A 15,031-nucleotide genomic window follows, 5' to 3' on the forward strand; every position below is an offset into this window, starting at 1 on the left:
TAATAAAATTATATATATTCTTAATATTTTATTATTTGTTAAGATAAATTATTATTTTATTTATTTTTTAAAAATAAAATAATTATTTTTATTTGTTTAAACTCGAACTTGATTCGAATTTGAGTAGAACTAGAACTTGAGCTTAATAAAATTAAATCAAATCTTGACTTGATTAGATCTAATTTCGACTCGACTCGACTCGTCTCATTTGCAACCAATAGAAAAATACAAAACCAGTAATACACAAATGGTAAAAGCTCAACTGTTGACTATTGACTACTATTGGCTCACTGGATTTCTAGTTATGGAAAATGCAGAAGTGCTCTTTTTCTTTTTCTTTTTTTATTTAGGGACAGACAGAGGTGCTCATGCTAAAATAAAGGTGTTCAAATGCAAAAGGCAGTTGATACGTTATTTCCTTGAAGATTATTGACCAACAATAGTATATTGATGGTCTAATATCATCTTCTTAGGCCTTAAAAGGAGCAGATTTTAGCTTCATCAGAGTTTAAAAAAAATTTTGAGTTGTTTTCATGTGGCTTGATTAAAGTTTTTAGCTTAGTTTACGTTGATCAAATTACTCAACAAGAATGCAAGACTTGGACCGTGGATTTCATGCTAAGGGGCAGTTTGACTAGCCATTGGGAGTGGGAGAAGCCAAAAGGGAGTCACAAAAATGAAGAAGAAGAAATTCTAAAAGAGAATGAAAAAAGTAACAGTTAAATCATGGAGTCAAATAAATGCTTTTTTTTTTTGGAAAAAAAAAAAAAGAGAACCATGGAGTCTTCAGTCTTGCATTAGTGTTCGTGGTATTGACACGGAAGGAAGACAAATTCGAATCTATGGAATACCCTTTTCAGTTGTGCCATAGCCATTGCATCTTTTCCACGAAATTCATCCAGGTTAGTCAAGACAAAAATTTGTGTGAATGAATAAAAGTGATCAATTTCCAATCAACAAATTTGCTCTTTTAATTAATGCTAAAGTGAAAAAAATTTATAACTGGAGAAACAGAGACTTGATACATATCATTTCACCTTTTGCTTGTCTGATTTTCATCCCAATACAAATTTGCATGTTTTTATTTTCTTGCGCATGACTTCGTTTTCGAGAATTTTATAAGTTTTAACTGATTTTTTTTTTTAAAAATTTTGTTTACTGAACTTTATTTTTTGGTGACAAAAGTGAGCTCGTGAAGAAAAATTATCCACTAACTTTTCATTAACACATCATACACCTAATCTAATAGCGACTTTTTCATTACCTCTTTTGCATGAGACATGTAATGCCTTCGTGAGTCATTGCACAACCTATTGTCGGACCCAAAATCGAAAAGCATTTAGCCCTTAAAAGATGAAGTTACATCGGCTGAGCCCTTAATAAATCAATTTCTCAATTTTTCTGTTCAATTTTTGAACATTTATCTAACATTTAGACCACAATCAAGATTCCAACCATCTTTCCGGACTGTTTGTTTCATTAATTAGTCATGATTACTCTCAGAAGGAATTCTGAAATAAACACTCAGATTACAAGTTGTTGCGAAAAAAGCTTGTCTGGTTGAATCTTGGCGAGAAAAAAGATGTATTCATAAGATTCCAGTTTCTAAATATAGATAATCATCAGTGTAGCCTTTGAATCTATGATATGATATGACAATTCAAAGATATATTTGGGGCATTCTAAAATCTCACCTTTTGCATTTTGTTTTCTTAAATTGAGCACTTAACAGTCAAACTTCAACTTATTGTTGCAAGTAAATTCAGGTGTGATTGATTCAATTGGCTGAATAAACACAAAATCACTTTAAAAAAAAAAAAAGCACAAAATCGCTTGGAAAATTGTTTTCTTTGTTTTATGAAGCCCCTGAAATGATTCCAACCAAATGGTGATTGATGATGTGTTTGGTATGGTTGCCATAGTCGTGTCTTTTAGTCATGCCACAAATTTTAATCAGGAATCGGACAAAAATTTTGATTGTGACCTAATCTGGGGCCAAGTTTGAAAATCAAACAGAAAGTTTACAACTATTGACTTTAGCAGAGCCAAAGTAGCCTTAGATTTATGCAACTTGTGATACAACCATATATATATATATGTATATATATTAAAATAAAAATCTAAAGACTCCAACAGTGAAAGAGATGGCAAAAGAGAGAAATAGACATCATCCCCTGACTTATTTTTTTAGTTTAAAACGTGAAAAAGTAAACTATAAAAATATGCTTCTTCTTCCTTTTTTTTCCCTAAAATGCCTAATATGACAAAAGAAGTATAACATTCTTTTAGTATTTTAATAAATATTTTAATATATATATATATATTAAAATAAAAATCTAAAGACGCCAACAGTGAAAGAGATGACAAAAGAAAGAAATAGATATCATCCCCCGACTTTTGTGTTTGGATTGCATTTTCCGTCATTTTTCATGGAAAAATTACTGTAGCGATTTGATATATGTGAGGGAGAAAGGTGATAGGGAAATGTGATCACGGAAAACGACAATATTTTCCGATGGAAACAAGCAATCCAAACACAACCATTGGTTTAAGTATATTGAAAAAGTAAACTATAAAAATATGCTTCTTCTTCCTTTTTTTTCCCCTAAAATTCCAAATATGACAAAAGAAGTATAACATTCTTTAAGTATACATAATATAATAGAGTTGATATTCAGTGGGTACAAACTTTTTATCACTATCCCTCGTAATTAATCCTGCGTCAGGTAGATATCCTTTGTCTCTTATTGTTTTTAATACTAACCGAATTCAAGGATTTTCAGAGGAATTGCTGAATGATTCGGGAACTTTCATTTTAACCAGGGTCCTAGGATACCTCTTCGTCGCAGTTACCCAAAACAACACGTGGTGAAAAAAGTCAACTCATAGTTGGGAAAAAGCGAGAGTGAACTCAAACTTCTGTTTTCCAACTTGCCGGCTGATGAATGATAAGTGACGTATCAATTAATGATTTCATACTCGTTTCGTCATGTCTCTTTATCTTTTGACGCTATAAATTTGCTGGAAATCCCATTACTTTCTAGTGCTAGTCGCAATATTCTTTGGCCACTAAGAAAAAGCTAGTATAAAAACCAAACCGCAAGCACAAAAGGAACTTCAACAATTTTCAATTTTCAAGATTGAAAGTTTCAAATGCTTTCCGGTTCCTAACTAAACTTCCAATTCAAGAACATATGGAGAGGTTTCATCCTTCACCTTCAAATCCCAAAATGGAAAGAAGAATTGTTGAGAAAAATAGGAGAAGTCACATGAAGGATCTCTATGCTCGGCTTTACGGTCTTGTTCCAAGTGACAGCTCCAAGGTCTGTTTTTAGTTTTTACCCCTCAATTCAGATGGTGTTATATTCCTAATTATATGTGTTAAAGAGAAAAAGATTATGCACAGAAGGGACTGACTTTGATATATGTTGAATGCAGGAAAATTTGACAGTGCCTGATCAAATAGACGAAGCGATAAATTACATCAAAAGCATGGAGAAGAAGCTCGAGAAATGTAAGGAAAAGAAGGAGAAGCTGTTGTTTGGAAAAAGACCATATTCAGGCGCTACAAGTGAGACTACAAAGATAACTAATGTTGAAGTTCATGACATGGGACCTAATATGGATGTGATTCTGCTAAATGGGCTGGAAGAACAAGCTTCATTTTATGGCATTATTCGCCTGCTTTGCAAAGAAGGTTTTGAGGTTGTCAATGCTAACTTTTCCAGCAATGGAAACTCAGTGCTCCAAGTAGTTCATGACAAGGTTAGTATTCAGTAAAAGTACTAGTGAGATCTAGCCATTCTGTTGTAATTCTTTATCATCTTTCAATTTTCTCAATGCTGATTGAGAAAAGAAATGGCATAGCTAAAAAACTGAGTTTCTTGATTGTTTGATTCATGTATGTGTAGGGTGGAATATCAACATCGAGGACTGAAACAACAGCAGTTGCCAAGAGGTTAAAAGAACTGATCTATGGATACTCACATGGAGAAGTTGAATCAAGACTAGACTCGTGGGTTGAAACAAGACTAGACTCGTGGGACTTTGAAATTGAACCTGATATATTAAATTCTAACGTTCTTGAGTTGATGTCACCAGGACAGTTTTGCTTTCTGCAGCAACTTTAAAGTTGCGCGCGCAAGTGAGATTTTACTATAAGAAATTAGATAACGATGGTCAATTTCAATACAAGGATCTTAGATTTGTACATTTATAGTTTTGCTTCTATGCAAGCAGCCGGCAAAATTAGTACTGAATAAGACCTGAGTTGCAACTCCAAAGCTTTCGACATGAATTAATCTGTAGATATAGTTAGAGGGATTTGACTTTGACAATATGAACCATTTGTATGTTAGAATTTTTTATTAGATAAGATAACAAGTTCACAATACTTACAAGCCATGGCTCTTAAAATAGTTACCAGGTATGCATATGGCAGTGAATCAGTCCTATGTCATTTTATGTTGCCTCTCAAACTTTGAAGTCTTTTCAGAAATTTTGTATGTGATCATTCATCATAATCATATGATAATGCCACAATTGATACATAAGAGGATTCAGAAGTGGAAAAGATTAATTAATTCATGCAAGATTATCTTTCTCAATCTTGAAATCACATCTCCAACTGAAATTAAGAAAATCTTTTAATGCATCGTCACATGAATAGTTTCCAGTTCTGGTTAAATCCCCAAGGAATCCTAAAGGAAATGTAGCAAATTCTTTTTGCCCGACATTGAAAAAGAATAAGATCTGAACAAAATCAAAAGTAGCTAGTCATCTTGATTGATTTTGCCCGAGAGAGTTCTGCTATTGAATTAGATAAGAGAAAAGGATGGCTGCAGACTGGATTTAGCTTGCAATTCGTTCATTCTTGTTCTTGCAATAATCTCTTACTTTGGCAGCAGCCACATTCATCAATCCTTGCTGCCAAATACTGATGTTCAATTTCAACACCAGGACCTTAGATTTGTACATTTATAACTTTACTTGTAAGCGAGCAGCCGGCAAAATAAGGACTGAATAAGGCCTAAGTTGCAACTTCAAAGCTTTTGACATGAACTGAAATGTAAAAATAGTTAGACGAATCTGATTTGACACGAAGAATCATTTGTACATCTGAATTGTGTTAATATTACACGATTATAAACCATGGTTGTTAGTTAGTGTCAGGTAGGTAGGTATGCATATAAGCAGTGAATCAGTCCTGTGTTAGTTTATGTTGCCCCTCAAACTTAGAAGACTCGTCACAAAATTGTATCTGATCATTCATCATAATCACCTGGTTCTGCCAGAACCACTACTGATCAAGATTCAGGAGTGGAGTACAATAACTAGTTCATGTAAGATTATCTTCCACAATCTTGAAATCGCAGCTCCAACTGAATTTGAGATAATCTTGTTAATGCGTCCTTATGTGACTAATTTCCAGTTCTCATAAAATTCCCAAGGAAAACTGAAGGATTTCTAAATGTAGCGAAAGCTGCGAAATCATTAGCCTGCTATTGAAGATGAATAAGATCTGAATAAAATTGAATGTAGCAATCCAACCTTGGTTGATTTTGCCGAAGAGAGTTCTGCTATTGAATCAAAAAAGAGAAAAACATCAATCTCTAATTGGCATTAGCTTGCAACGCTCATTCGCTCTAATTCTTGCAAAAATCTCCTGTTTTCAGCAGCCATATTCCTCGATCCTTACTGCAGAATTGCTGTTGTAGCCAATCTCAAAATTCAAACTTCACGTATGCAGCTTTTGTATCTGCTTACTCCAAACTTCAGGTATGTATGTTAATTTTGTATCTCCTATGGTATAATCCCTTTACTTGTATGCCTTTTCTGTTATGATTAATAAACTAACCAAAAAATAAAACCCTTCAAGCTTCAAGAGAATCTGGTTCAAGAGCCTTGAAGAAGCAATGAAAGATTCTCTGGCTGGTACAGAAATTCTAGAAGAAACAAAATGCATTCCAATTCATTCAAGAATAATTGTGCAAAAGGAGCTAAAAAGGTGCCCATGTCTTCTTGTTAATGGCCCATGTATAAGCATCTTGATAAACTTCTTCCCAGTCACGCATGTTAGTTGAAGGATCGTTTCTCAAGAGATAAGAAAGCTATAAATATTCCAATGATAGATTTTGCAGGTGAAAAGTAACACATTTTGGGATAGAAAGTTACTAGTATTTCTAAATTAAAAAATTAGTGGCATAGAGGACCCAACAAATTAACAATAACATGCCTAAAATGGTCAAAAGATGCCATAATGTCGTGACAAAAGTAAAACAATACGTTATCATTAATTTAAACCATCTCATTAATATTGTTATTAATTTTGCTAACAATATTAATGATTGAAACCATGCAAGTCGATGACAAAGTACTAAAAGTTGTCAAAAGATGCTAAAGGATCGCGTTTATAACAAAATGGTACATTGTCATCAATTTTGATAATCTTTTACCTCATTAATTTTGATAATGTAATTATTGATTGGACTTAATTGGGATAATTTTAAGAATTTAAGGTGCAAATTGTCCAAAATTAAGAGTTTAGGGTGTAAAGTATCCAAAATTAAAATTTGAAGTGTAAAATGAAAAAGTAATATAAGTTAAGGGGTGCAAAGTGGAGTTAGTCCTGACTCTAACAGTACAAGTCTTTAATTTCCTTTGAAGATATGGAATAAATATGGAGCCTGTGGATTTAAATTCTTTTCCCATCTACGTTGCCCTCAATATGGAGCTTGGGGATTCAAATAAGTCTTCATAAATTCATTTTTCATTGTTGTTATTCAATTTTTAAATTATTTTCCAATTTTAGCATGCAGACTAAAGTTAAAGAAATAATTGGCGACAAGAAAACAAGAGTAAGATCAATATAAGTTAGGCAGATCAAGCTATATGTTCAACAAAAAGAAATGACTTGGCCTGCTGTTGATCCCTTAAGCCTTGTTTCCGTTGTTTTAGATTTTACAAAATCTGATTATAGAAATTGATTATAAACAAAATCAGCACAAGCTATTTTTTGAGTAATTATAAATTTTAACTTTTTTATCATTAAAAATTCTATAATCAGAATACATAAATAATCGAGAACATTACAAAAATTGATTATCTAAATTGAGAATCTATAATCAGTTAAAATAATCAATCGAGAACAAGCCATTAATTAATTAGAGATAGGACTACACCAGATTCTAGTGTTCTTTCTTTGTGCATATTTGCCTGTAGCTCATCAATCAGGCGACCAAACTCGCTGGTATCTAATTCTGCCTTTGCAGTGCCTTAATCACAACATTAGCCGAATCTCCTTCAAACAAGCATTAGTTCCAATTCCTCTGCAGACAGAAAGTAATAGCGTCTCCTATTGCCCTGGACAAATTAGGCTGCTATAATTTGAGCCCTCATAGTCTCATTTCTCATTTATGCTATTCAATTTGTCAAATCTTTTCCCGTTCTTAGCCTGCTGGGAATTTTAATTTAGAAAGCTCTAACTTATGCCTTAATCTACCTATATAGTAAAAGCGCGAAAGGATTCGTTAAGGGTTGTGGTGGCTGTGCTGATGTGGCTGCATTTTATTCGCTGGAGGGTCGTCCTCCATCACGTGAGGCTCGCGTGCTTTCGCTGGGAGGGGGCTTCGGATTCTTTCTTTTGTCCGCTGGGAGGAGCACTACAATTCCTGCTCTTTGTCCGATAGACGAAAATGAGGACCGGCTAACCTGCTGAGTAAGCTTATGGCGGTTGGTGCTGGTTTGATTGATGCGAAGTATTGGGTGATGGGCTCAATGTGGGTTTGCGTGGGTTTACCATTTTGCCCTTCATTTTAAAAAAACAAATGCAACGTTGTTTGTTGCTGAGCTTATTGCTTGCCTCTGTCCTTTGTTGAGAAGGAGTTTTAGCTCTGGTTTGGAGAGCTACCAAAAACGGACTTTTTCTCTTTCCTCTGATTGAAAGGACTGAGAAACTTTGTTTCTCCGATGTATGCAGAGGCTCCTGTGTTTCTGAGACCGCCTCCTCCAGCTACCGCCATTATGCTCCACGGTAACTGTGCCTTGTTTTCGCTGGTCTTTTCTTTCTTTCCATCTATTTGCTCCTATCCACTGTCTTGTTAGCTCATTTCTTTCCTTTCCCTTATTCCCTCTGTCGGAGTTGCTGTCTTCCTGCGTTCTTGTTTCGAATTTACTTGCCCTGTTACTATTACATTTTTCCTCCTGGTAAGTTTGTTGTCTGGAATTGTCATGCTTATTTGATTTTCCCCCCTAAATTTTTATGCCCCGTTGAACTCTTACTGTTGCCTTGGCTACTTCCTTTGCATTACGCCCCATTTTTGCTGCTTCTGTTGCTTTATTTATCTTTGATTTCCTGTGCGCATCTTTTTAGCTCAGTGTTCCATTTCTCTCCTGTCAGTGGTGCTTACAATCCTATTTATTTTTTTGTTTTAGCTTCTGCTCTGCGCTTCTTAGCTTGTGCGGGTAAGCTTCTCGCGCGTTCTGTTTTATGCTTTTTACCCCTTTTCCCCTGATTCCCTGATGCTTTTCCCCTTTCATTCTCTCTTGCGTGCTATAGCTCATTAGCTCTTTTATCATTGTATCCTCTTAATCTTTCTTTTTCTCGTTGTTTTGTTTAATACAGAAGGCGGTTCTGCCCTTTTTCCTCCTGCTCTATTGTTGGCTGCCAAAGGATTGTTCTGCCTATCTAAGGTTAAGGTGCCATCACTTATTCTCCCTTCTGCATAAGCTTGCCTTTTTTGCTTTGCCTGTTGCCTTGTTCCTTGCCAATTAACATTTGGTCCATGTTGTTACACCCTTCTAGAATGTTACAAGGTTTTCTTGAACGTTTTCCTCCTTCGTGCTGATTATGTCTGCCCTAAAGTAGCTTTATAATGTTGCATTCCTTAAAAAAATGTTACAAGGTTTGCTCGTCCGTTTGCCTGCTTTATGCTTTTCTGTTCATTTTTCTGCTGCTATATAAGTCCTGTGCTTTAGCCTTTCTTTCCCTTGTTTTTCCCTTTTTATAAGAGCCCTTTGGCTCATACCTGTGTAAACATCAATGTTTGACAGAATACCTTTTTATTAGGTTTTAGCTAAAAATAGGCATGAACATCAATGTTTTCCTCTGTAAACATTTTTTCTAGTGCTGTTTGACAGAAATTATGAGTTATGGTGGTTTCTTAAAGCTTTCTAGAAGCATTTAATCCCTAAAATGTTACATGTCTTTCTAAGAGCTCTTAAAGCTCTTTCATCATTACATGTATTGATTTCCTTCTATGTTTCTCCCATTGTGTTCCTTCATAGGGTTTGTGACTGTCTTCATTTATATCCTGCTAAAAAATGTTGGTTTGCTTGCGATTTCAGATTAATCAGAAGATGATGAAATCTGCAATGATTAAAGATCTATACTCTGAAATTGACAGACTAAAGCAAGGTTTGTTGATTGCTCTGTCTATGTCTGTTCATGCAAGTGTGTTGTGTACACTTCCATAAATACAGAAATCTTTTGGTTTACAGACTGGTTAAGCACATTAGATAATTTTGCACATGCCGTGACAATATTGCATTGAATCTATTTAACAATCTTATGTTCATCAGAGGTGTATGCTGCTAGAGAAAAGAACAGGATTTATATACCAAAAGATCGTTATCTGCAGGATGAAGCCGAGAAAAAGGTCCCAATCTGGTCATTTGGTCTGATGATGACATGTATTACCTGAAAATTTCCCCTGAAAATTAGTAATTTTGTTTCTAATTTCAGGCAATGGCTGAGAAGATAGAACGCATGGAGCTTGATGTGGAATCCAGGGACAAGGTATGCTTGAGAAATGAATCTTTAAGCTTGTCTTTTCTTGTTGCCACTTGCAACACTTGATTGATTACACGTTATGCTTTTTGAGCAGCAATTTGTGGTGCTTCAGGAACTTTACAAATCTCAACAGCTATTGACAGCAGAGTTAAGTGACAAACTTGACAAAACTGAGATAAAATTAATTTATTTTGTTGCCCTCATAATAGTACGTCTTGTTTTCCCCTCTTTTGCTCATGATGTCACAACTATATTTTTGTTGTGCTCTAGAAAATGCTGCAGGAAACTGAGCATGCTTTGGCTGATCTGGAGGAACGGTTTAGACAAGCTAATGCCACAATAAAAGAAAAGGAGTATCTGATGGCCAATCTTCTGAAGTCTGGTGAGGCCAATGTTCACCACAGTTTAAAGTTGTTCACATATAGTCCTAAATGCTAATGTTGCTGCATAAATAATGCATCTATTATTATTTTCCTGTTACTTAGGCTACCAAGTCATTCTAATAACTTTTTTCAATTTATGATTTTTTGTTGCATCTGATCTGCTAGCCTGCAATGCTTTCCTGTCTCCTAAGCAATTTTCCTTCTTATTTGACTCTAATATTCAGTAATATCTAGGTGAGATCTGTGATGTTATATACATGGGCCATTTCATAATTTTTGCTTGTGTAACTTGCCTTGGTAAATGGGAAACAGAAATGAGTGATAAAGGGCCACAATGAGCTGAATATTTTTTTTGATAGACATAATTAAGTTTTTCCAGTTTGACTGGTGATATGAGGTCCCTTTACTTTCAATATTTTAGTCTGTTTACTTGTGCAACTTGCCTTTGGTTAAATAGGAAACGCAAAAGAGTGACAGAGGCCCACAATGAGCTGAATTTTTTTTGCTAGACACAATTAAGTTTTTGAATTTCTCTGCTTGCTTTTTCTCACCTTATGTACTAATAACAACTATCCATCATGTAAAAGAAATCTTTCTATAATCCATCAAGACATTATTAGAACAGTTTTCTGACATCATGTGGTCTTCTTCTACCAGAGAAAGCACTTATGGAGCGGGCATTTGATCTTCAAACAGAACTGGAGAATGCTGCATCAGATGTCTCCAATTTGTTTGTTAAGATTGGTTTGTATGCTAAGCTTAGTGATCTAAACAGAATAAGGATGTATTATGCCCAAAACCATGCAGTTTAATGTTGTTATTCATGCATAATTGCTTATCCAGAGCACAAGGACAAAATAGAAGATGGAAACAGAATTCTTGTCCAGAAGTTCCAATCACAGCTAACGCAACAGCTTCGCATCTTGCATAAAACTGTGACAGCTTCAGCAACACAACAAGAGCAACAATTAAAGGATATGGAAGAAGATATGCAGTCTTTTGTATCCACAAAGACACAGGTATTGTATACATGAAATAGCATAAACTTGTATCTGCATAGATTGTTTGTCAATACATTCACGTCTCTCTTGTGTGCTAGGCTACTGAAGAGCTTCGAAGCCGCCTCGAGTAGTTGAAAACCATGTATGGTTCTGGTATAGAATCTCTTGACAGTTTAGCTGGGGAACTTGATGGGAATTCACAGTCAACTTTTGGACATCTAAATTCTCAGGTCTCTGGGCATTCATCTTCCTGACTAAGGTGAGTATCTCTTGACTTTGAATGTTACAACCATGATTTGCCTCTGTATCTTTTGCTTGATCAATGTTCAAAAAAATGCAGCTTTTCAATAGTATTGCTTCAGAGGTTGATAAACTGCTGAATGATCTTCAAAATAGTCTTCACGGTCAGGAGAGCAAACTAATTGCATTTGCACAGCAGCAACGTAAGGTTGGCATTTGCTTAAGAAACTAAAGAAACATGCTTGGCCTGATAACTTTCCATTCTCTGATCTAATTTGAGAGAACCAGCTAATGTTACTCACATTGACATCTTCTGCAGGCTCATCAAAGAGCTGTCACGACAATAAGGTCAATTGCTGAAATAACTGCCAACTTTTTCAAAACTTTGGATGCGCATGTTTCACAATTAGGCCGAATTGTAGAAGAATCACAGACAGTCAATGATAAACAATTATCTGATCTAGAAAAGAAGTTTAAGGTGATTTGACTTTTTTTCCACTTGAACCTATTTTCTGCTCTAAGTTGTGGTCTTGCTTTAAGTTTGATTCTGTTTTGGTTTCTTCCTTCAATGTAGGAGTGTGCTGCCAATGAAGAAAGGCAGCTCTTAGAAAGGCATTAAATGCTTGTTACATCCCTAAAATGTTACATGCAAAGAATTGGATGAACAATATAGAAACGATTGAACAACATCAAAATTAATGCTCGTTGTAAATTTAAGAACACCACAGATAATCAATCCTCCACAGAATAATAGAAAAAATTAGTAGTGTTTACTCATTGTTTAATATTTTTGAATCTCCCATTTACTTCTCCCAACACTTCATCCCATCTCTACATGAAGCAAAATCATACTGTTGAGTTTCAATTTTATTCGCCTCAATTATTTTCTTTTTGATCTTTTTCTCGACACCATGTTAGATGCAAACCTTTATTTACTCGCATTTTCTTACAACATTGCTTATTTAAAAGCTTAATCATTTTATAACCAAATAACTTAAATGCAATGCATACGATATATGATATCTCCACTTGAAAATCTGGGCATTTTCTGGGCAACATGAAATTAACACCGTGCATCGCGCGGTGATCCCCTCCTAGTGGGACCATAAAGTGTGGTTACGTCGAGTAGCTCTGGTTACGAGGCAAAAATTTCCTACGCGTCGTGAATTGTGGCCTTTTATTTAAGGATAATTTCAGGAACCTGCCCTAAGATTTGTGACAATATCATTTAACACCCCTAGAGTTCAAAAAATATAATTTGCCTTCCCCAATTTCAACATTTTGTAACTTTGTCAACCCATTTCAAAATATTAGAGTAAAAAATTCATTTTGGGAGAAAGAAAATATTTTTTTTCCAAAATTGCTCTTTTGTTATAGTTCCTTAATTGTCATGACAAACCATTTAATTCCTTAATTTGAAAACTCACCATGTCTAATGAAAAATTAAAAGTTTCTAATGGGCTGAGAAATCTTCAACTGTTTTCGTTCATAATTTGGACACAAAAAATTTAAAAATTTAAAGTCTTAAATGATTAACAAAACATATAAAAATCAGACAAAATACTTTACAAATAAAGAGAAACATCTCAAACAAATTTTCCAATATAAACATTAAGCACTTTATCTTTTTGTTATTTTCTAGACATTGATCAAGACGAAAAAGTTTGAATATTCTATATGATTTGTAAAATTCATTAAATTCACCAAATACACTCTACATTAAAGCAAAAATTTTTTATTTGGTGCCCTAAGGGCAAACAATAAGCATATAGAAAAAATAAAAGCGAGCCCAATATTAATGTTTTAAAATTTGTGACTGTTATCTTCAAACTTCTACCATACTACTACTAAAATTTGGATCGATGAAAACTACAGGAACCAAAAGAAAATTCAGTACAATCGATAGATCCTCCTTTCGAAATAGTACCCAATGGTGCGTTCCCACGTGTATCCTTAACAAAGCGATCTTTGCCGTAATTGGTCAATCCTTTTTAGATCTCATATATGATAGCTAACTCTCAAAATTCACGTAATGTTTTATGTTTATTAAACGCATAAAGTGAACCTTTTATAGCCTCGACAACGACAAATCTAACCGTAAGGATTGACCCGGATATTCCTGTGTCGATAAAAAAAAAAAAAAAAAAAAAAAAAAAAAAAAAAGAAGACAACGACAAATCTAACTCTATTCCTGACTTAACCAAGAAAGCTCAATCGGCCCTAATGGAAACTTAAGCTGGCCAAACTTGACCTCTACACAAACGACTCAATTAAAATGTATCTCAACATGACAATCTACCATGAATCTCAACCCAACTTCAACATGAGATCTTGGACTAGATTTATTCATAGCTACTACTTAAACAATCAACTAATAAATGATGACATGAATCAGACTCAATCATGAATAAGTGAGTTAGAGTTGAACCCGGGATCACCATCTTCTTGAATAGCTTGACATCCGGATTCATATCATGTTGCATTTGATCAATATGAGTAATATGATTCCTGTCCTGTTTTTCTATACAAGTTCATGTAATTGCTCTAATATTAGTAGACCGATATTCACATGCAATGTCAATCATCAATGAAAAGCAGAGCGTGCATCCAAAATTACTAGTGTGCAAGATGAACACATCACCATGATAGGTCATTACAAGCACAAAACCACTAAATATACGAGCAACAACTAAACTAGCGGAGAATGACAAATGCTAACACTGCAGGCTGACTTCCCAAATATTTAGATGGAACTTATAGTAATTTGAACAATAATCCAGATTGGCTGGATTCTGGATCCGTAAGCTGAAATCAGTAGCTAACTCTTCTCTCTGTTTTTCTCTAATTTCTCCCTATTTTTCCTCGTCTTCTTGGAAGGCCTTCCTTTTCTGAAGGGAGACCACTGTGGGGTCCCTATTATGGATTTTAAGTTTTCTTAGCTGTTTCTCCTGGGAGTTCCTAGTGAGAAAATTCTCCTAAAAATTTCTAATGAGAATTTTCTATTTATATCCTTATTTTGTTGTTTGATCCAAATTCATTTCAGATCTGGTTGTCAGATTTGAAATTTATCGTATTATATTTAGGGTTACATGGAAACTCCAAATTGTACGAGGAAAAAGGAGGAAAGGATTATAGGAAAACTCCAAATCGTATAACAAGGGATTAAAAAAATTCAATCACTAACTCATCTTTCTAATAGTTGTACAGCCTTTTAAGGACAATATGTATTCGACTACAACTTTGTCATCCAAGGTTTTTTGTTCTTTTACTTTTTCTTTTTTGGGTGGGCTTTAGCGATTGAAACGAAAAATTTGGGCTCCCATATTGGATCACCTCATGGACCCACGGAGGCACAAGCCCAGAAAAAGTAGCATAGCGTGGCGTAGTTTTTGGCTCAAGAGAGTCTAGAGGCTATGGAAATTCTTGGCTAAGACGAGTGGCAAATTAATACGTTTAGAGGGCTTTATTTTATTTTATTTTTTTTATTTTTTTTTATTTTTTTTAGTGTAAGTGGGAGATTGGAACCGCTCACTCGCTCTCTTCTCCACACCATCTAACCCATCCCTCCTCCCAGGGGGCTATCTAATTTATATAATCTATGCAGTTGTATGTGCATG

General features: G+C 34.8%; 1 protein-coding gene and 1 pseudogene across 1 annotated transcript; both read left to right on the plus strand.

The window, feature by feature from the left end:
* Positions 1 to 3,066: 3,066 nt before the first annotated feature.
* LOC113772196 (transcription factor bHLH162-like) lies at positions 3,067 to 4,433 on the plus strand. The gene is made up of 3 exons (XM_027316781.1): positions 3,067 to 3,323; positions 3,439 to 3,765; positions 3,912 to 4,433. Exons 1-3 carry the CDS (start codon positions 3,195 to 3,197, stop codon positions 4,128 to 4,130), a joined length of 675 nt encoding a protein of 224 aa, XP_027172582.1. The 5' UTR covers positions 3,067 to 3,194; the 3' UTR covers positions 4,131 to 4,433.
* A 3,292-nt stretch (positions 4,434 to 7,725) lies between these two features.
* LOC113771770 lies at positions 7,726 to 12,167 on the plus strand (annotated as a pseudogene).
* Positions 12,168 to 15,031: the final 2,864 nt, after the last annotated feature.

The sequence above is a fragment of the Coffea eugenioides genome, chromosome 5 (genome assembly GCF_003713205.1).
Source record: "Coffea eugenioides isolate CCC68of chromosome 5, Ceug_1.0, whole genome shotgun sequence".
Taxonomy (NCBI): Eukaryota; Viridiplantae; Streptophyta; class Magnoliopsida; order Gentianales; family Rubiaceae; genus Coffea; species Coffea eugenioides.

Excerpts from the sequence above, each read along its gene's own strand:
- LOC113772196 (XM_027316781.1), top strand. The coding sequence starts at position 3,195 with ATGGAGAGGTTTCATCCTTCACCTTCAAATCCCAAAATGGAAAGAAGA. Across the intron at positions 3,324-3,438 it reads TTCCAAGTGACAGCTCCAAG|GAAAATTTGACAGTGCCTGA; the intron begins GTCTGTTTTTAG and ends TGTTGAATGCAG. Across the intron at positions 3,766-3,911 it reads TCCAAGTAGTTCATGACAAG|GGTGGAATATCAACATCGAG; the intron begins GTTAGTATTCAG and ends ATGTATGTGTAG.